This window comes from Peromyscus leucopus, chromosome 19, assembly GCF_004664715.2.
Source record: "Peromyscus leucopus breed LL Stock chromosome 19, UCI_PerLeu_2.1, whole genome shotgun sequence".
Taxonomy (NCBI): domain Eukaryota; kingdom Metazoa; phylum Chordata; class Mammalia; order Rodentia; family Cricetidae; genus Peromyscus; species Peromyscus leucopus.
This window is the reverse complement of record NC_051079.1, coordinates 65,046,123-65,067,308: the sequence shown is the minus strand read 5'-3', so window position 1 is coordinate 65,067,308 and position 21,186 is coordinate 65,046,123. Positions and strand designations below refer to the sequence as shown.

The 21,186-nt window shown below is 44.7% G+C and overlaps 1 protein-coding gene across 3 annotated transcripts in view; it reads right to left on the bottom strand.

The window, feature by feature from the left end:
- Positions 1 to 9,193: 9,193 nt before the first annotated feature.
- The window catches only part of Loxhd1 (lipoxygenase homology domains 1), a 163,435-nt gene continuing 151,442 nt past the window's right edge, over positions 9,194 to 21,186 (bottom strand). For all 3 annotated transcript variants that reach the window (XM_037196946.1, XM_028872028.2, XM_028872029.2), the window contains one exon: positions 9,194 to 9,711. In XM_037196946.1, the coding sequence (XP_037052841.1) occupies positions 9,231 to 9,711 (481 nt within the window). In that variant the 3' untranslated portion in view covers positions 9,194 to 9,230. The remainder of the gene's footprint in view (positions 9,712 to 21,186) is intronic.

The following is a 21,186-nucleotide window of genomic DNA, read 5'->3' as shown; positions in this document are numbered from 1 at the left end:
TGTGGAGGAAGCAGGCTAAAAGACAAGTTTTAAAATAATAATAATAATAATAATAATAATAATAATAATAATAATAATAATAATAAATGTTATCCCAAGGACCTAGATTCAAAGTAGTTGCTTAAAAAGTATTTCTTTGGTTTTGTGTTCAAATCTGTATGTAGATACCTATAGTATCTATTAAGAGACACACTACATACACATAGCTTGAAAAATATTTCTTGTACAGCATTTCAGTGCTTTGTAATGAGTCAAATTAGAATGGGTCAACAGAGTTGAAATCACCAGGTTGGATAGGAAGATACACAAGAAACTGAGGAAAGACTCATTACTGCGTATGCATCCCTAAAAGCTGTTGCTGTTTCCAGATGACATCACCCTTGAAAGGCCATGATGGAGCTCATCTGACGCAGCTGGAGACGGTGGCGTTTCCACTGGGTTCGATGCTCACACACATTAGAAGCACACAGATGGTTACAGTGCGGTAAGGTTCTGTGTTGGCACTGACAGACACAGCCGTGAAGGTTTCACATGGCTTTTATTCCCTTGTCTTCAGTCTCAGAGATGAATTCTCACAGCAATCCCGGTACTTGAGAAAAGAAAGTACTTGAGAAGAAAGCTGGGCTGTTATGGTCTCAGAAGGACACCCGCTGACAGGCTGTGTGTTTCGCTAAGTTGCCTAGGGGGCTACTGTTAGCATCCCCAGTCCATGATGGTCCATGCATTTCAAGCTTGTACATGTAACTAGAGAGGCATTTTGTGTTATCTGGCAAATAATCCACTGGAGGAATGATGAATTCCCCATTCCTTAGGGACCCTGAATTGTCTTCCTGTCTCCTAGCACTGAGCTCAACAGGAGGGGCTTCTACTGGATCAGATGGTGGGACACTAGGATTTGGGCAGCTGTGGGTGTTTCTGGAGAAATATCAATTGAAAGGGTAGAACCTCAAGAATTTGACCCCAGGGCAACGTCAGAGGGTGTTGGAGGTTCTTCATGATAAATGGGGTAGAATTTCTGTAGAAGAGGAGCTGTGTGGGTCCCCCATCATCCCTTTCTATGGGCGTCTTACATGTAGGCACTGCACTGTGTAAAGAAACTAGCTGGGTACCTTAGATTGGCCAGAGCTCGGCTCAGCACACTTCCCCAGATTCTTAGAATAAAGGTGTCCCTTGCACTTGGAGAGTCTTTTCTGATCCTCAGCCCACAGAGCTCTGCTTTCATTTTCCCCTCAGGCATGTTATCACACTGAGAGCAGCTCTGCTCCCTGTCACCGCATCTCACACCTTCATCCTTGCCTTTGGGCTTGATGTTTGGGCATCAGCCAATGGACCTTTGCCTTCAGTTTACCCCGGCTGGGCATGAACTCCCTCCTGATGTTGGAAACCACCGCTGCATAGTTCTACCACCTCGAGTCGTCTCCAAGCCCCAGTGAAACTTTTCTCTGAAACTCTGCCTCATTGGGGAGGTTTTCGCTGTTGTTGCTATCGGCCTTTGTCAATTTCCTGCTCTGCGCCCTGTCTCTGGCGAACTGCTCTCATGGTGGGAAGAATGCTCATGTTTCCTGTGAGGTGATCAGCTGTGGGCCCTGCCCACACTTCTCTGCCCACACTTCTCTGCCCACACTTCTCTGCCCACACTTCTCTGCCCACACTTCTCTGCCCACACTTCTCTGCCCACACTTCTCTGCCCACACTTCTCTGCCCACACTTCTCTGCCCACACTTCTCTGCCCACACTTCTCTGCCCATTGCTCAGGTGAGGCATTCTGATGCCCATTGCGTCGGAACGCAAGGCAGATAGGAGGTGCCTTCAAGGTTCCCTTGGAGAGTCACCCTCTTCCAGATCCAGGGAGATCTAATTTCACCCACTTTAGCTCTACCACAGAGACTTCATAGTGCTCGATTACAAAATCACCTTCCAGGAAAACAAAACTATTTCTGCTAGAGTCTTCTGAGAAATTCGGAAGTTATCCCTAAGACCGTCTCATTAGGGTGTGTGTGTGTGTGTGTGTGTGTGTGTGTGTGTGTGTGTGTGTGTGATTTAAACGTTCTGTGGGACACAGGTTTGACTTTCCTTCAGAGATGGGGGTGCCCCACATTCTGAGGTTCAGTGTAAAGGATCAAGGCAATATCTTAAAAGCGTTTCATTGTATAAAAACTTACACAAATTTCTTGATATCAGCATTTTTTTCAAGATGTCCTTGAAACTAACCACAAGACAATAGAGGCCGTGTATGGCATGTCTGGAGCCTGAGACAGTCCCGCCAGGGTCCAGGTGTCTTCCTCATTAGTGTGCACAAGGAATAGTGCTGTCCTGTGGCTCATGTTGTGACAGTGCCGACTTCCTGTCACAGACGGAATATGTAACAAGAACATGGGACAGAGATTATTGCTCCACACTATGTCTCTCTCCAGGCTGGGCCCTTGATGTGCAACTGATACCAAGGCTTCTCTCTGTGATGTCAGGTGAACAGCCCTGTGCTCTGTGTTTTGATTTTCTGACAGGTCTTGTTTTTGTTTTCTCTTTAAGGGAGAGACAGCTTCTGTGGGCTGGCCGCTACCCTCTCCTAGGGGTTCCTCAACAAGTTTTATTGTTTGAGTCCCTTCTCTCAGGCTGAGGCCACAGGTGGAGAAGCAGGACAACAAAGTCCCGTGGAATGGAAGCATGTGAAGGGGGGGGGAGGCTCTGGCACACTTTGTTATCACCAGGCTACCCTGTCCAGGCTTGGCTGGTGTACCTCTTCCTGTTCTCTCCATCCTAAGAAAGAATTGAAGGACACCTGTGAGAAGCCCCCAGGGAAAGGCCTGGCCTTGGGTCTCAACTCACCTGCTTTGCTTTTCCATAAACCCCTTCTCTAAGCTAGGCGGAAAGCAGGGCCACTGGTCAGGCTCAGGATGCGAAATTTAAAGAGGTGTCCAAGCACGTGCAAGTTTGGCCCCCAAGAACGGGGCCCCCTTACATTTCCTACCTGAACATATTGCTGACCTCACCACAGTCCTGGCCCCAAAAAGGAGACTTTCTTCTACCTGCAGCCCCATGGGACTCTGCACCACAACAGCCCTGATCCTGAGCCTAACGGGAAGGGAAAATAGTCCCTTTGGGAAAAATCTCCCTTCACACCCATCTTTCCCTGCGAGTGACAGGGCCCCAGGTTTTTTGCTGGACTTGCTCTGTAACGGACAGATGGGTCGGTATGTCATCCCTTCTCTGGCCATGCTCCTTGCTAGAGCTTGACTGTGTGCTCCTCGTAGTCAAGCAAACAAAAGGAAGATGGAGTTTCCATCTCCCCAGCTGCTCATTCCACTCCAGCATCTCTGGGGGAGTGAGAGCTCGCACAGGTAGCAAGCTCTCTCTCTCTCTCTCTCTCTCTCTCTCTCTCTCTCTCTCTCTCTCTCTCTCCCTCTCTCCCTCTCTTTCAAGGGTGGCTGGTTGAGCTCCATCCTTCCTCGACAATTTAGGAACAATTGTGCATTCGAGACTATTTGGAGAGAGCTATAGTTGTATTGCTTCCGAATAATTCCTAACAAAGTATTTCCAAATAAATATCCCTGGGGGTCTACTTTAAAGATAAAACCCCCTGCTATTAGCACAAGCTATTTACACATAAATGGTTGCATGAAGTCTAGAAAACACTTGTGCTCTAAGTAGGCTCAACCAAAGCAGTCCTGTCTGATTTTCTCAGGTGACAGGCTAGAGAGCTCTTTTCAGCCAAGATTTTGGTGAAAGTAAACCCAGCTTAGTCCAGATATGTGCTTTCTCAGCTCTGATGATGTGGGATCCAAAACAGCATTTTGGGTACTCAAAGGTGGGTTGGTACCAGGCATCTAATGCTCACCACACTGTGGAGGTCCCCGTACGGGACATGGAACAAGACTTGGACAGCAGCAGAAGGGGTGGGGAAGGAGCCTAGTGAGAGGTAGGGCCCCATGTGACCTGTGGTGAGAGACCCTCTATGGTCCTGCTTTTCTCTTGGCAACAGAAGCATCCATGTGACATGAAAGGGCTGTTTGTCCATCAGCAGAGTTGGGTACCTTCTACTTTTCATTTGGAGGGTGGGCAGATGAGTGTCTGTCTCCGGTTTCTCATTAGTACTTAAATCTCCATTGGATTTGAGTTCCTGTTTAGAGACTGGTGTTTTAAATTTTATTAAAAATTAGAGATGTGTTTTTATTTATGTTTCTGTATGGATGTCTTTAAGAGGGGAGGCTTTGTTTTATTTTTGTTGTTGTTCTGTCTCTGGCACAGGGTCTTATCACATATAGGTCAGATTGAGTTCAAACTAGCAATCCTCCTGCCTTGGTTTCCTGCGTGCTGAGATTACAGGAAACACACTACCATACTTAGTGGTCTTGACTTAGTTAGCTAAGGACAATAATACATGAAGTAAAATTTTATACACACACATATGTGAGTGTGTATGTGTGTCTGTGTGTCTGTGTGCGCACGCGCATGTGTACTTGCATGCATCAGCATCACTCCTGTGAAATGCTGGAGGCCAGACGTACTTCAGATTTTGCATTATATCTGCATATACATAATGAGATGTCTTAGGGATAGGACCCAAGTTGAAACACAAAAATTCACTCGTGTCTCATATGAACCTTATACACATAGCCCAAAGGTAACTTTGTGCCATATTTTTGGTGCACCTGTGTTTTGACAGTGACCCTTCAGAAAGTTGGCTGTGGAATTTCCCACCTGTGGTATCCTATCAGCATTCAAAAAACTTCAGATTTTGGAATACTTTGGATTTCAAATGTTCTAATTAGGGTGATGCTTAATCTGAATTTATTCATTGTTCATCTACAACCAGAATATGGAAAGCAAAACTTGGAGGTAACTCCACTTGAATTTGAAGATTAAAACTTGTTTTCTCTGAAAACTTTGGCCAAGGATCACACAATAGGAAACGCTTGATCTGCTGGCCTAGGAGACAATAGGTGTCTCAAAGTCTCACAAGATGGAAGCAGGTCAATGGGATGGAACCAACTGGCCAAGAAAACTAACACATTTTAGGGGTCAAGGAGCCAGTGTGATAAAGCATCTCCAGGACAAGGGACACTAGAGTGTCCCCAGGGAGGTGGGGGTGAGCACCTACAAAGGAGGTGAGCTGATCCAGTCTAATGAGCAGTTAGATCCCTGGGCTTTTTTCCCACACCACTCCCTGCTGGGCCTTCCTGAGCACTTCTGTGCCCATGCTTCTGATAAGGATTCATCTGCTTTCTGACAAGCTTGATGGGTCACCCTGGACCAGGGACCATCACCTCAGCAATGGTGGGAACAAGAACTGCACACCTTATTGTTTTTTTGTTTGTTTGTTTGTTGTTGTTTTAAAAGACAGTGTTTCACTGTGTAGTTCTGGCTGGCCTGGAAGGCTCCAAACTTACAGAGGTCTATCCACCTCTGCCTCTGCCAATCCCCCGCCACCACCACCCCCACCCCGCCACCTGAGTGCTGGGGCTAAGGGCCTGGGTTACCACACTTGGCTGCACACCTGAACATGGAAGTCCTGGCTCTGTCCTCTGAGACTCTGACGTCCACTCTCGCCTATTCTTGGGGAGCGTGTTTTATTTCTTGCATGGGTATAGGGACCAGTGATCAGAAGAAAAGATGAGAGCCTCAGAATTGCCCAAGCAAGCCAACAAGGTCACACAGTGCTGGTGTCCTTCAGTGGACTGAAGATGTGGTTTTCTGGGCAGAGGGCGAGGCAATTCCACAAGAGAAAGGGTATGGGTCAAAGCACCTAGCTCCTGGATGCTGACTGCATGAGTGAGAAGTCTAGAGGAGAACCTAGTTTGTGAGCCACGCCGGGCTGGAATGTTCCTTTGTCTGGTGCAGGTGTGACTGAAGGCATTTCCAGAAGGTTCTGTAATGTTAAGGCATTTAGAGAACCTTTTTTTCTGTAATTTCCAGAAGGATGGGGTGGGGTGGGGGGAGGATGCATTTCAGCCTCACCAGCTGTTATAAAGGATCAGCTCCCTGGACATGGGAGTCTTCTGCCAACGATGCTGTGCATGGGCAGGAGCCCAGTTCTGGGAGGACAGAGCAGAGACAAAGTCAAGGTGTGTGTTTGCCGGGCAGGAGGGCTGGCTGGGAATACCAGGGTAGAGGAAGCATGGCCGACCCTGAAACCGATGTCGTCTTTATAGTTTGGCCCCTTTTTCACTGGTTACTCTTGAGGTTGAAGTCATCCAGGAAGCCTCTCCCTCTGCAGTGGTAGGGTGGCTCCCAGGCTGTAGTCTCTTTTTGAGGAGAGAAAGGCTTAGATTTTATTCTTGTCCCCGTAGAGGCCACAGCTGGGTAGAGCATGAAAGCAGTGACCGAGCATCTATCACCAACTCCTGGAGGATGGGGTAGTCACACTTCCTAGGCCCTCATGTGAACCTACTAAGCCGGGTACTTAAAACATTGGCTTTGTTCCTAGTTTCCAAAGGAAATGGAGACAGAGAGAATTTCCACGACTTGCCCAGGGTTATAGAGCTAGGAGGACACAGGATTTGACCCAGACTCTTACTCCATATTCAAGTCTTGACATCATATTCCAGGGGTGTCTATTAATTACAGTCTATTAATTAATAGACTGTAAGTACCAAGAGGTCAGAGTTTTTATTGCTTACCATTCTTCCCCAGCATTGCCTAGCATAGTGGTTTGAATGAGAATGGCCTTCATAGCTAGGCTCATATATTTGAATACTTGGTTCCCAGTTGGTGGAACTATTTGGGAAGGATTAGGGGTGTGGCCTTGTTGGAAGAGGTGTGTCACTGGGGGCGGGGTTTGAGGTTTCAAAAGCTTACACCATTCTCTGTTAGCTCTTTCTCTATTTTGTGATTGTTATCTCAACATGTAAGCTATCAGCTCCTGCTCCAGCACCATGCCTGCCTGCCTGCTGCCATGCTCCCTGTCATGATGGTCATGGACTCACCCTGGGAAACTATAAGTCCAGGAAACTATTCTATAAGTTTTCAAGAAATGAATAGCTCAAGACTGAACCAGAACTTCTGGTATTCACTTTCTCCAGCCCCAGCAATACATAGGAGTTCCCTGAGACAAAGGGCTTAACATGAGATTCCCCTGAACAATCTTCTTTCATACACTCCAGAGATAAGCTTGTGGAAACTGTCAGCTAATATATAATATGCATATTTCAAGTACAATTTTTAATCTGGTATTAATGCACTTAGGAATTCCATTAATGGAGAGGTATGTTGCAAAAAGATTAGGCAACAGACCTTTGGAGAAATGACTCAGACTGTCTAGGAAGGGTTCATGGGGAGTAGTTGAAGGATCAAGATCAAGAATGGTTTGCTCTTGAAAGAATTCTGGCTATAAGTGATGAAACCGGGCATCTCCAAGATCTTGAGCCAACGTGAGTCTCAGCAGAGAGGGGAGGGTATTATAAGCTCTGAAATTAATTCAGCAGTTCATATATATCCATTTACCCTCTCAACAGCACATCTAACCACCTATCCTTTCACTGATAATTTACCTACCCACCAACCTACCCAAACCATTTATCCCTCCATCCACCCAATCACTATCTCATCCATCCATCATCCATCCATCCATCCATCCATCCATCCATCCATCCATCCATCCATCCACCCATCCTCTCTCTCCTCCATCTACCACCCACTTACTTACATAAGCAAGCATTTATTTACTCCCTTATCCTTCCTTCCTTCTGTATACTATTCTTCCAGTATCACATGAGTTTAATACACACACACTACGCCCTGGGCCTTGTTATAAGTTCTAGGGCTACAGAGATGAATTAGACCTTCTGGTCCTTCTTGAAGACTGATGGTCCAGTTAGAGAGGCACCCCCCCAACACACCATTCATTGGCCTCCCACATATATCTTGAGGGGGAGATAATGGAAGGATTTCATGGCAGTCAATAAAGACCTTGAACTGAGATGAAGAACATAAAATGCAGGGCCTACTGAAACGGAGAGGTGGGTGGGTAGCAAGGAAACGGAGAGCAGGGAAGAGAGCCTGGGGGGGGCACGGGGGGGGAAGGCAGATGTGAGGCACTGCTGGAGAGCTGCATTCTGGGCTTGAAGCTGTAAGTGACTTTCCCAAGCTAGAGGTGGTCCAGGTCTCAGGAACCTGGGGAGTGGGTGGGTGGGTGGGGGAGGTGGGGGTGGGCAAACGTACACCCAAGTGAACAGAAGCATCAATAGTTTAATTGGGAGTTTCCAGTAATGGCTTCCTCAGATCCTCACAAGCCCTCCAAGGAACACAAAGCAAGCAGGGCAGGTGGAAGATGATGAGAAACTCGGCTGTGTACGGAATATGGTGGATCCCGGCACATGGTGGAGCCTGGTACATAATGAAGCCCGGTACATGGTGGAGCCTGGCTTGCCCCATCCCAAGAGCAGCAAGCCAAGAGTTAGGTAACACATCATTAACAGAATGAATCAGGAGATGCTTTCTGCCCTTGAGACAGGGATGGAGAAAGATGCCACATTCCACAGTGAGACCACCACGGAGCTCTTGTCAGAGGGATGTGGCAGAGAAGCAGTGTGGACTCTGAGTTGAGGATCCTCTCCACATTGTGATGGGGGTGGGGGCACCGAGAGGAGCAGAACGGGGGGGGGCAGGTAGAGAAACAGAGAGACAGACAGATGGAGGCGGGGGTGGGGAAGATCAAGGTGTCAGGAGCTGCGAGCACCCATTCTCTTGGTCTCTGTTAAGTGGTGGAAAGAATTATCTACTTTTCACGGGCTCATAGGTCCCCCAACACTTCCTCCTGATGTTTTTCCGCATTTGCCTCTGGATTTGTTAGAACTGGGGGGAAAACATACATTTCTTAGCACGCAGATGCTCAGATGAGCTCTCTGTGGGGTGTGGTTGGTAATAATTTAATTAGCCCAGCTTTTTTGGGAAAAAAGTGTTAATTAGTTTTTGCTTAAAATACACATCTTGATAATCTCTTCTTCCCCACTTATCTCCCCTGAGTAAAGCCCCAATTTTCCATCCACACCCCACAGCAAGCCCCAGCCTGGGTACCACTGCTATGAAAAGGAAAGGAAATTAAAAAAAAAAAATAGTTCGTACAGTCATGGATTATGACTTGTGACGAATATAATTCTTGTATGTCTGAGAGATGGAAAAGTGGAGGATCCCACAGTCACTTGCAAGGAGCAGCCTCTGATGAGTAGAGACCTCAGGACTGCTGCCATAGCCCCATCCTTAGGGTAGAGGGTAAAAGGTGTGGCCAGAGCATTTCAGACAGATGGGAAGAGATCTCGCCAGGTGAGGCCATCCCCCCGAGACTTGTCTAGCCACCTGCCACAAGAGAAGATGGTGGCCACCCCAGTGCTAGTGTTGGTGACCTCCACCTTCTCCACCAGCCAGCCTGAGTAGTAGCCGCTGCCATCATGCTCCAGCCGGACCTTGCGCAGCTCTCCCAGCTCCAGAGTCTCCAGGAAGAAGCGGTCAGTGCTGCCCCTCTCGAAGAGGTTGCGCATTTTCTGCTTCAGTTCCCGCTTGCCCGTGTCCCCATTAGCTCCAAAGATGGTCACAAAGATGTTGGCGTCTGTGCCCGCCCCTGGTTCATAGCCGGTCGTCACAATGATCTCGTACTTGACTGGTACCAGGCTCTGGATCTTACTGGCGAAGCTCTCTGTCGTCTTGGTAACCTCAAATACCTTGAAGTACTTCCTCTTCCTCTTGAGGGGGATGAGGCAATCACAGTTAAAGAAGTACCTGGAAGGGCATTAAAGAGCAGACAGGAGTCAGCTCAGGAGACGCCAGCAGAGGGTCACCTCATCTCGCATAGCCTCTCGTCATCATCATTCCACCCAAGATTCCCAGCGAGGATGGACACCCCATCCTTCCTGTTGCTCCTTGTTCTAACCCTTTCCTCATTCCTCATATGCCACATGAAATCTGTAACCCAAACTTGTTGGCCCTGTCTTTCAAAGTTACCTAGAACTAGAACAAGCCAGTCTGTTCCCCTACCCCATCTTCTAGCACCTCCCTGCTTGCTCTGCTCTGGTCCAAATCACCATCCTCTTCAGGATGAACATCAAGGACCCACTAACTGGCCTCTGTGTTTCTTGATCCCTAGGTTTGGAATGAACACTTGCTATGGGTTCTTCTCAATCCAAATTGTTGGAGCATGCTGTCTTCCAGCCCCTTTTGAACTCTCAGCAGCTGTGATTTCCCACCCACAGCAGACCAGCACAAGATGGAGCCCATTATCATTCCATCATGGAGTGGGAGAGGGACAAGGCAGGTCCCAGCCCTTCCTGAGCATTTATAGGCAGTTAACCATTGTTGGGGGCTGGGTGCTAATAAGATCCTAGCCCTCCTTGAGATTTTATAGGCAGTTAATGATTCAGAGGGGGAGGGTCTCATGAAGACCTGCCTCTGAGGAGTTAGGCTATCAGTTCCTGGGGGAGAAAGTTTCTCTCCAGTTGTTCAGTTGCTCACACTTTCCTGTTAAACTCATTGGACTGGTTTACCAGTCTAGACATGGATGGAATCTTTTCTTCCTTCTGCCATTGGTTTCCTATCTGGAGTGAAGAGCTGTTTGCTCGTCTCCCCAGGAAACAGTCTCACAACACTAATAATTTAGCAGATTTTGAAATAAGCAGTCCTGGTGCTTGCTAATGACTTCAGGAATGCAACAATGGAAAAGTGTGCCCAGAAGTGAATACCCTAGTGGCAGATGGAGAGCAGCCATCCTAAGAGGCACTCTATCAGTAGCAGTGGCAAGGAGCCAACTTTAGGAGATGCCCGCTGGGGCAGCCGCTCAGTTCACACTGGGAACCCACAGCAAGTGTCCAGGATGAGACTGAAATGTTGTTGGCAGATTACCTCTAGATCAGATAGAGGAAGGAACTGTGACTCAAAATTGCATAGTGTTCTACAAAGAGGCAATTTAGTCTGAGCCAGTCTCCACCGGACACATAGAAACAGGACCAGCATTTGCCCTTCACCCAGTGGTAGCCTGCACAGAGGCAGGACCTGCACCTGCTGGACCTCCAGGAGAACCTCCCAGAGGAAGGATTTATACTAGCACCCCATCCCTGTGAGAGCACACACAAGACAGGGCCGGCACTTGTGCCAAGCATCTGCCTAAATGAGAGCCCACAGAGGCAGCAGCATCACTCATGTTCTAGTGAACATGAACACCAGAACATGCACAGGAAGGTCCTCTGCCTGTGAGCCACCCCTGAAATGACCAGCACCAATGCCCTTCCTCCATGAAAACTCCAGAGAGTCCTCACACGGCAGAGTCAGCACCCAAGTCCTGTAAGGGATAGATTGCACCGGTTGGTGTGGGATTGGGAGTCTCCTTGCCTCGGTTTCCCAAGTGTTGGGATTGTTTTAGGCTGCTGCTGATTCTCTCTCTCTCTCTCTCTCTCTCTCTCTCTCTCTCTCTCTCTCTCTCTCTCTCTCTGTGTGTGTGTGTGTGTGTGTGTGTTCAAACATATGTTGGCCCACACATGTAGAGGCCATAGGTCAACCTTAGATGTAATTCTTCAGGTGCTACCTACCTGAGCTACCTGAGTAGGGTCTCTTTTTGAGTCAGGGTCTCTCACTGATTAGAGTAGGTTGGTTGGCCACTGGACCTCAGAGACTTGGCTGCTTCTGCTTTCTCAGCACTGGGATTACAAGTGTGTGGCACCATGCCAGGCTTTTCCATGGGTTCTGGGAATCAAACTCAGGCCCCCATGCCTTTATGGCAAGTACTGACTGACTGAGCCGTTGCCCAGCCCCGACTGCATTCTTTAGCAATTCTCTTTTGACTTGATAGCCACTCGGAGCTGCCTTATCTTCTCCTTTATCCATTTTGTTCTCCTGTGTATCTCCTCTAGTATTTTCTCTGTTGCTCTAATACTAATTTCTAACATTACTCTCTGGTTTACTTCCCTACCTGAAGTGACTAATATCTCAGGACATGACATTCTATCTGTGCTTCTTATTCCCTCCAAATTGAAGGGTGATTGCTTTTATCAGACTACTACTGTATTTTCATGGGTCCATAGATTGTCTGCAGCCACTATGAAGACAGGCTTGTACTCTGGCAGCAAAGCTGGAATGCAAGCACACAGACTGGGTGTTTAGTCACACACCCAGGCCAGTGAGGATACATGACATCTTGAGCCTTCTATAACCTACCGCCACCCGACTATTCCAAATAGTTAGACTGAACAAATAATTCCAAGCAAGATCAAAAGCATCCAGCTTTCAACCTAATGCACAAAACCCAATGTAGAAACACAAGTAATATATTTTTTAAAAACCCAGCAACGAAACTCCTGAAAATCACTGATTCCACCATAATGGACTACAATGAACTTGGATGAGATGTAATCCTAGGTAATAATAATAATAATAAAAATGATAAGAACACATAAATCCAGTTACACTAAACTTAATAGAAAAGAAAATAGGAAGCACTCTTGAACGCATTGGCACCAGAGACCATTTCCTAAATAAAACACCGACAGCACAGACCCTGAGCACAACCATTAATAAATGGGACCTCTCAAAACTGAGAAGCTTTTGCAGGGCAAAAGACACAGTCAATAAGACAAAAAGACAGCCAACAGATTGGGAAAAGATCTTCACCAACCCCACATCTGACAGAGGATTGATCTCCACAATATATAAAGAACTCAAGAAACTAGACATCAAAGCACTGAACAGTCCAATTAAAAAATGGGCTAAAGAGCTAAACAGAGAATTCACAAAACAAGAACTACAAATGGCTGAAAGACATTTAAAGAAATGCTCAACATCCTTAATCATCAGAGAAATGCAAATCAAAACGACTCTGAGATACCACCTTACACCTGTCAGAATGGCTACGATCAAAAACACCAATGACAACCAATGTTGGAGAGGATGTGGAGCAAAGGGAACACTCCTCCACTGTTGGTGGGAATGTAAACTTGTACAACCACTGTGGAAATCAGTATGGCGTTTCTCCGAAAATTAGGAATCGAACTACCTCAAGACCCAGCCATACCACTCTTGGCATATACCCAAAGAATGCTGATACATACCATAAAGATACATGCTCAGCTATGTTCATAGCAGCACTATTTGTAATAGCCAGAACCTGGAAACAACCTAGATGCCCATCAACGGAAGAATGGATGAAAAAAATGTGGTACATATACACAATGGAGTACTACTCAGCAGAGAAAAACAATGAAAGCATGAAATTTGCAGGCAAATGGATGGAACTAGAAAAAATCATCCTGAGTGAGGTAACCCAAACCCAGAAAGACAGTTATGGTATGTACTCACTCATTGGTGGATTCTAGATATAAAATGAACAATCAGACCACAACCCATAGAACCATAAAGGCTATATATATATAGCATGGAGGTCCCTAGGACAACTGTGGCATATAATAAATTTCAGTTTTACTCAATTATTGAAAAAAAATAGCCAAATGAATGGAAACACATGAACTATGAACCAAAGGCTGAGGGGCTCCCAGCTGGATCAGGCCCTCTGAATAGGTGAGACAGTTGATTGGCTTGATCAGTTTGGGAGGCATCTAGGCAGTGGGACCAAGTCCTGTGCTCATTGCATGAATTGGCTGTTTGAAACCAGGAACTTATGCAGGGACACTTGGCTTAGTCTGGGAGGAAGGGACTGGACCTCCCTGGACTGAGTCTACCAAGTTGATCACAGTTCTCGGGGGAGGACTTGTCCTGGAGGAGGTGGGAATGGAGGGTGGGCTGGGGGTAAGGGGAGGGCATGGGAGGGGGGAGAATAGGGGAACCCATGGCTGATATGTAGAACTGAATGGTATTGTAAAATAAAAAATATATATCACAAAAAAAATGATAAGAACATTGCACAGACTCAAAGGGGACACAAATACACCCCAGAATAACCACAAAGAGTAAACACACACACACAAAACCTGAAGAATAAAATAAAGATGTCAATACAGCACAGTAAAGTGAAATTCAATAGAGGGAAATACTATGAAAAATGGGGAGAGGGAGAATGGAAATGAAAAGCTCAATAAGGAAGAAAATCCTCAGTGGAGAAACTCACCAATGGAATAAATTAAGTGGAAGACAGAATATCAGGACTTGGATATGAAGTAGACAAATTAAAACATTGAGACAATTGCAAAGATAAAATAATAAGAAAGCACAACAGAACACCCGAGGCCTAAGAGATGCCATCAAAGACATGAACATAGAAGAGGGGGACGTTCAAACTAAAGGCATGGAAACCATAGTCAATAAAAGCCCAGCAGAAAGCTGCTTAACCTGGAGCAAGCGATGACCAACAAGACACAAGAGCCATTGGGAATGCCAGACATAAAGGACCAGAAAAGAAATTCCCACATCAAACTTTAAATAACACATGAAGTCTACAGAGATGATTTGAAAGCTTCAAGAGAAAAGGACCAAGTAACATATAAAGACAACTCCATTGGTGTAAGAGCAGATTTCTCAACAGAAATTCGGGAACCCAGGAGAGCATGGGACAGTATATTTGAGGTCTGAAAGACAATAACTACTGACCCTGATTACTACATTCAACCAAATTATCCTTTATAATTTAAAGTAAAAGAAAAAACTTACATGATAAAACAAGCTAAAGAAATTCATGACCACTAAGCCAGCACTACAGAGGGTATCTGAAGGACTCTATCTACTGTAGTGAAAGAATACCCGTGCGGCCACAGGGAAGAATAAACTGCACTAGGATGGCATATAAGCAAATGAGGAGAAGGGAAGCACCAACTACCACAAAGTCGCCAAAAGGCAGTAGTCAGTGCAAAGCTTCCAGCAATAACGATGGATAGTAACGGTCTTGATCCTCTAATCAAAAGACACAGACTGGTAGATTGAATTAAAAAACAAGGCCCATCTATTTATTGCCTACAAGAAACCCACCTCCCTGGAATATATGAGCACAGCTTCAACATGGAAGAATGGAAAACGATATTCCATACAAAAGAAATTAGAAAACAAGCAGGCATAGTAATACTAATAGCTGGCCAAGTAGGCATCAAACCAAAATTAAGTAGAGGAGACAATGAAGGTTACTTTGTGTTGATTAAGGGATGGTCTGCCAAGAGGATATTGTAATTGTAAACCTTGTGTACTAAGGCACAGTCTACCAAGAGGATATTGTAATTGTAAACCTATATGCACTGAATATTGACACATTGACTTCATAAAACAGACACCAATGGACTTAAAAGTACGGATTCATCTCAGCATAATAATAGTGCCCCACTCTCACCAATAAATAGGTCACCTGACAGACAAAACTAAACTAACAAAAACCACCAAAGAAACATCACAGCTAAATGCCACTGAAGATCAAATGGACTTAACAGACAGCTACAGAATATTCCACCCAAACATTGCAGAACACATTTTTCTCAGAAGCCCATGTAGCTTTCCCTAAAATAGATGACATTTGAGGGCACTAAACAAACCTTAAAAGTACAAGAAAATTCAAGTCATTTCTTATATTCTCTCTTTTTAATTTTTGAGAATGTAATTTGATTACAACACTTCTTCCTCCCCCTGGCTCACTTCAAACCCTGCCATGTACCCTTCCCCATTCTCCTTCATTATGTCATGTTTTATTACAACAAAATAAAGTCAACACCAAGGGGAATGATAGGACATAACTCATGGAGATTGAATAACACACTATTGAAAGATAAATGAGTCATTCAGAAGATCAAGAGGCTAATTTAAAATTTTCTAGAATCCAATGAAAACAAAAATATAATCTACTAGAACCTGTGGCACATGATGAAAGCAGAGTTGGGATATTTATATTTACAAATGCTTACATTTAAAAAATCAGAGAGGTCTCAAATACAGAGAGCTTAATGATGCACCTTAAGGCCAGGGAAAAACCAGAGCAAGCCAAACCCAAATCAGTAGATGGAGGGAAATAAAAAGATACGGCATAAATAAAGGAAATGAAAACCAAAAAATAATACAAAGAATCAATGAAGTAAGGAGTTGGTTGTTCATAAAGATAAACAAGACTGACAAACCTTTAGCCAAACAATTGGAAGAGAAGACCCAAATCAATAGAACTAGAGATCAAAAGGGAGATATTACAACAGATACCAATGAAATTCAGAAGATTACTACAGCATACTTTGAAAACTTGTATTTGAACTTGTAAGATAGCCAGGTGGTAAGGGCGCTTGCTAGCAGGCCTGACAGCCTGAGTTCAATATCTGGAACTCACCTGGTGGGAAGGGAGAACCGACTTCCACAAGCTGTCCTCCAATTCCCCCACCCCATCCCCTTCTCTCCATGTTTATTCAAAAAATAAAAATACAGAATAGGCAAGTTTCTATACACACACTTACAAAAATTAAACCTAGATGATATAAACAACTTAAATAGATGTATAGCAGGCAATGAGACAGAAGCATAAGTGTGGAGTTTCTCAAGGCCAGGCCCTGATGGATTCACTGGTAAATTCCACCTGACATGTAAAGAGGAGCTAAGGTGGATGTTCTTCGGTGTAGTCCATAAACAAGAAAGGAAAGGAAAGCTACCAGATTCATTTTAAAATGGTAGGATTACACTGAAATTAAAGCCAGATAGGGGTACACACACACAAACACAAACACACACACACAGGCTCATCTCCCTGATGAATATAGAAAAATTACTTGTAAACTGTATCCAGTCATACACCAGAAAGATCATGCCCCATACCCAAGTGGGCCTTGTTCCAGGGATGTAAAGCAGTTCAACACCATAAATCAATACATGTAATACGTCACATTATAGATTCAAGGATAGAAATCACATGATCATCTCCATGATTGCAGAAAAGATTTTCTGACAAATTCCAACATCCCTTCATGACAAAAATCCCAGAAGGAACTAAGAATGGAACAATATAATAAGGATTATCTATGACAATCTTGTATTTAACATTGCATCAGATAGGGAAAAACTCAAGACATTCCTACTAAAATCAGGAATGAGACGAGGGTGCCCACTTTCTCCATGCTTATTCAGTATAGTCTTTGAAGTCTTAGAGCACCAAGACAAGAGGAAGAAAACAAAAGGAACACAGACATACATGAAAGAAAGCAGCCAAACTATTCATATCTGCAGATGATACAGTATTGTACATTAAGGGCACCGAGGCCCTGGTAGAACACTCGGAACTGATCAACACTGTCAGCAAAGCAGCACAATGAAAGAAAAGCAGCTGAAAACTTCTGCTAGGGAAACTAAAAAGAGCAAAGGAAGTGAAGGCAAGGGAAGAACGGATCAGCAGGAGCAAGTTAGTGAAAATGGATTTAGATGCGTTGCAATCCCATCAAACTTCCATGGCATTCTTTACAAAGATGGAGGCGGGGGCGGGAATCCTAAAACTAACCCAGAAGCACACAGAGGCCTCTGGATCACACAAAAGCACCTTGAGCAAAATGGACAATGCCGGAAGAATACTCACAACCACTTTCAAGCTACAGTTCAGAGCCACAGTAACAAAAGTCGTTTGGTACCCACAGAAAAAAACATAGTGGGAAAGATTTAAGAACCCCGATTTAAATCCACAGCTGTAGACACCCAATTTTATTTATTTATTTTATCAAGATACCAAACAACAGACATCGGAGAACAGATAGCCTCTTCAGAAAACTGTGCTAGGGAAATTGGATATTCAATGCAGAAGAATGGCGTTAGAGTTCCACGTCTAACCCTCACACCATCATCTCCAGATGGATGAAAACTTTATTATGAGACCTGAAACTCTGACACTGTTAGAGGAAGGAGGGGAAGGCTTTCAGGATATGAACACAGGCAGGGACTCTCTCAAAGAGTCTTTAGTAGCTCAGGGGCAAACACCAAGAACTGGCAAGTGAGATCACATGAAATTAGAAGTTTAACCGGGGCTGGAGAATTGACTCAGAGGTTTAGAGTCTTTAATTCCCACAGTTCAATTCCAGCACCCACGTGGTAGCTTACAACCATCTGTTGCTCCAGTTCCAGGTGATCGACTCTTTCTTCTGACCTCTGTGGGCACCAGGCACACATGTGTGCACATACATACATGTAGCCAAAAAACACTCACAAGTATAAAATAAAATAAAATAAAATAAAATAAAATAAAATAAAATAAATCTAAAAGCATTGCAAAGGAAAAGATTGGCAAAGGGAAGTGACATCCCACAGGAGGGGAGAAAATCTTTGTTACTTATACATCTGCCAGAGGATTAATATCCAGAATATATAAAGAACTTTGAAAAAAAAAAACCTCACTAAATTCCAAAGAAGTGACAACCTAGTCAATACTCGGAGTAATAAAATGAGCATTTATTAAAAGATACGGTAAAAATGGCCCAGAAATAAAGGAAATGTTCAGCATTCTTAGCCATCAGAGAAATGACATCAAAACTATATTGAGACTCCATATCTGGTCCAAATGCTGTAACAAAGACAACAAATAGCTACAAAAAGCTGGTGAGGCTATGGGGAAGGGGAGCTTTATATACTGCTGGTGGGATGCAAACTGTCTGGACACTGTGAAAGTCAGGATAGGATTTCCCACGAAACTAAAAATGGAATTATCATATGACCCAGCATTGCTCCTCCTGGGTATAAACTTCAAGGATTCCAAGTCAGTGCTCCCCACTGTTCCCTGCACAGGAAGCATGTTATGAAATTGGCCTCGGTGCCTGTCAACGTGAATGGGTGAAAGAATATGGCGGGCACACACAATGGAGTGAGCCACGAAGAAGAGTCATTTCCTGGGAAATAGACACAACCAGAAATCATCATATTAAGAAAATAAGCCAAACTCCAAACTACTAAAATTCACATGTGCCCTCCTTTGGAGATCCTAGTTGTTCTTTATAAAATAGATACATGAACAGTGTTGTGTGTATATGATGTGGAGGGAAGACTGGGGGAGGCAGGGGACTGACAGAAAGGGGTACAGGGAGAAGGGGAAGAGGGTGGATATGGTGAAAATCCATGGTCTACTTGAAAGAAACTGACCTCACGAAACCCAATACCATATGCTGTGAATAGATGCAAATAAAGAGCCAAACACAATTTTACATCTGTTCCTTTGTTTTGTATCGGTGTGCTTGAGTGAGGGCAAACCCCTGCCGTGCCGTCCCTGTGGAGGTCAGAGGACAAGGTGTGGGAGTGAGCTCTCTCTCTCTCTCTCTCTCTCTCTCTCTCTCTCTCTCTCTCTCTCTCTCTCTCTCTCTCTCTCTCTCTCTCTCCCAGGTGTGGCTCAGGGATAAAGCCAAGGTTAGCAGGCTCAGCGACAAGGTACTTTTACCTGCTGAGCCGCCTCTCAGGCCCTCGATGCCAATAAAAAATTTTAATTGGAAAGAAAGGAAGGAAGAAATTTTGAAGGAAAAAAAAATGAAGGTGCCTCACAGAAAATTTTTGTTCTGTTTTGAGATCTCTCCTCCACAGACTTATCACGTGATGTATTTGGATTTTTTTTTTTTACATACCAGAATATCTTCAAAGGAGATGCACATTCATTGTTCAGTTTAAAATTCTTTTAAAATGTGGGTTTTTTTCATAGATTCAGTAATATTCATAATTGAATGTAAATGCAAAAATTTTATAGTCACATACATGGGTTTCCAAGTGGGGTCTCTCTTTTCCTATCTGTTTGGCTATATCTCCTTTCTCTCTGTTTCCTACTGCAGCACCCCACCCTTACCTTAGATAACCCACATAACAGCGGAGGGTGCAGCCTGCCAAACTTCCTCCCTTCCACCCCTGCTGACAGACCCACGTACACACAGACATATGGGGACGTCAGTGTTCTCTTTTCTGCACGGTGTCGTACAAAACGTGTTTTCCTGCATCTTGGTTTCCTCACTTGATAATACTTCCTGGGAGTTGCTCCAAGTCATCTGGTACACATTTAGATCATTATTTTAAATGGCTAAAAAAAAATTCCCCGGTACAGATACAAGGACACATTTCCTAATAGAACTGGAAACACTGCCCAAGATGTGGGACTCAAAGCCAGTGGGGTCAAGGCTCTGACTGGATGTGGGGAAGAGCCTGTGAGACCAAGCGTGAAAACAGTGAGCAAAGAAGAAGTGAACTGGCTTAAAACTCAGGTATAGCACCGTCAGCCTTCTGTGGACATGGTGTCCACAGGGATCAGAAAAGTACCAGGGACAATGAGGCCCTCAACATGCTCCCGATGGCTGCCTCTGATGGGTAGGACCTAGGGAAATGGTGCTGTCTTTTACCCACTCTTTGGTCTTATTTGAATTTTATAGTGATTCTCTGTTGGATAAACTATTCAGATAAAACAGTATATGATTTTGATTTTTTTTAAAACATAGATAAAAGCCTCTCTGTGTGTCCTTCCACTGGAACTCTGAGGGTGTTAATGAGCAAGAATGCCAAGAGCTGGGGATGCAGCTCAGAGACAGAATGCTTATATAGCATGTACATGGCTCTAGATTCTATCCCCAGAATAAAAAGCACACTGCACATATACATACATATATCATACCTACATACATACATAGAGAGAGAGAGAGAGATTAAATAATATTACCCAATACAGAGGGTTAATGCAAGGTGTTGGTCAGTGGGGTCCCTTACACCCCCAAACAATACGAGTTATTGCCATTGCTCATCTTCATTCACTGAAACAAGATGGTAAGATCCTATTATTGAAGACACTACTTGCTTGAGTCACAGGAGATGGAGACACCTGGCTGTTGCTTTTGTGTGGGCAGTGACCTCCTTCCTAGGGAAAGGAGGGGCTGTGTGGAGTGATCAGGGACAGTTCCGGGAAGCAGCATGGTGGGAGAAAGGCCAGCAATGGCCCCGGGTGATATGGCCTACAAGCAGTCAGTGGCACTCTAGCCTTGTGGCCCACAGACACCGCTATCTTATCCCACCAGGTAAGCCTTGGCCGTGGCTCTCCCCACTAGGCTTCCCTGGCTTCTTCTTGGCCTCTCCCAGGCCTTCCAGTGCCTTAGACCGGTGGTTCTCAGCCTTCCTAATGCGGTGACCCTTTAATATAGTTCCTCATGTTGTGATGATCCCCAACCATAAAATTATTTTTGTTGCTATTCCATAATTGTAATTTTGCTACTGTCATGAATAGTAATGTAAATATCTGTGTTTTCCAAGGGTCCTAGGTGACTCCTGTGAAAAGACAATTCAATCCCCCAAGGGGTCAAGACCCACAGC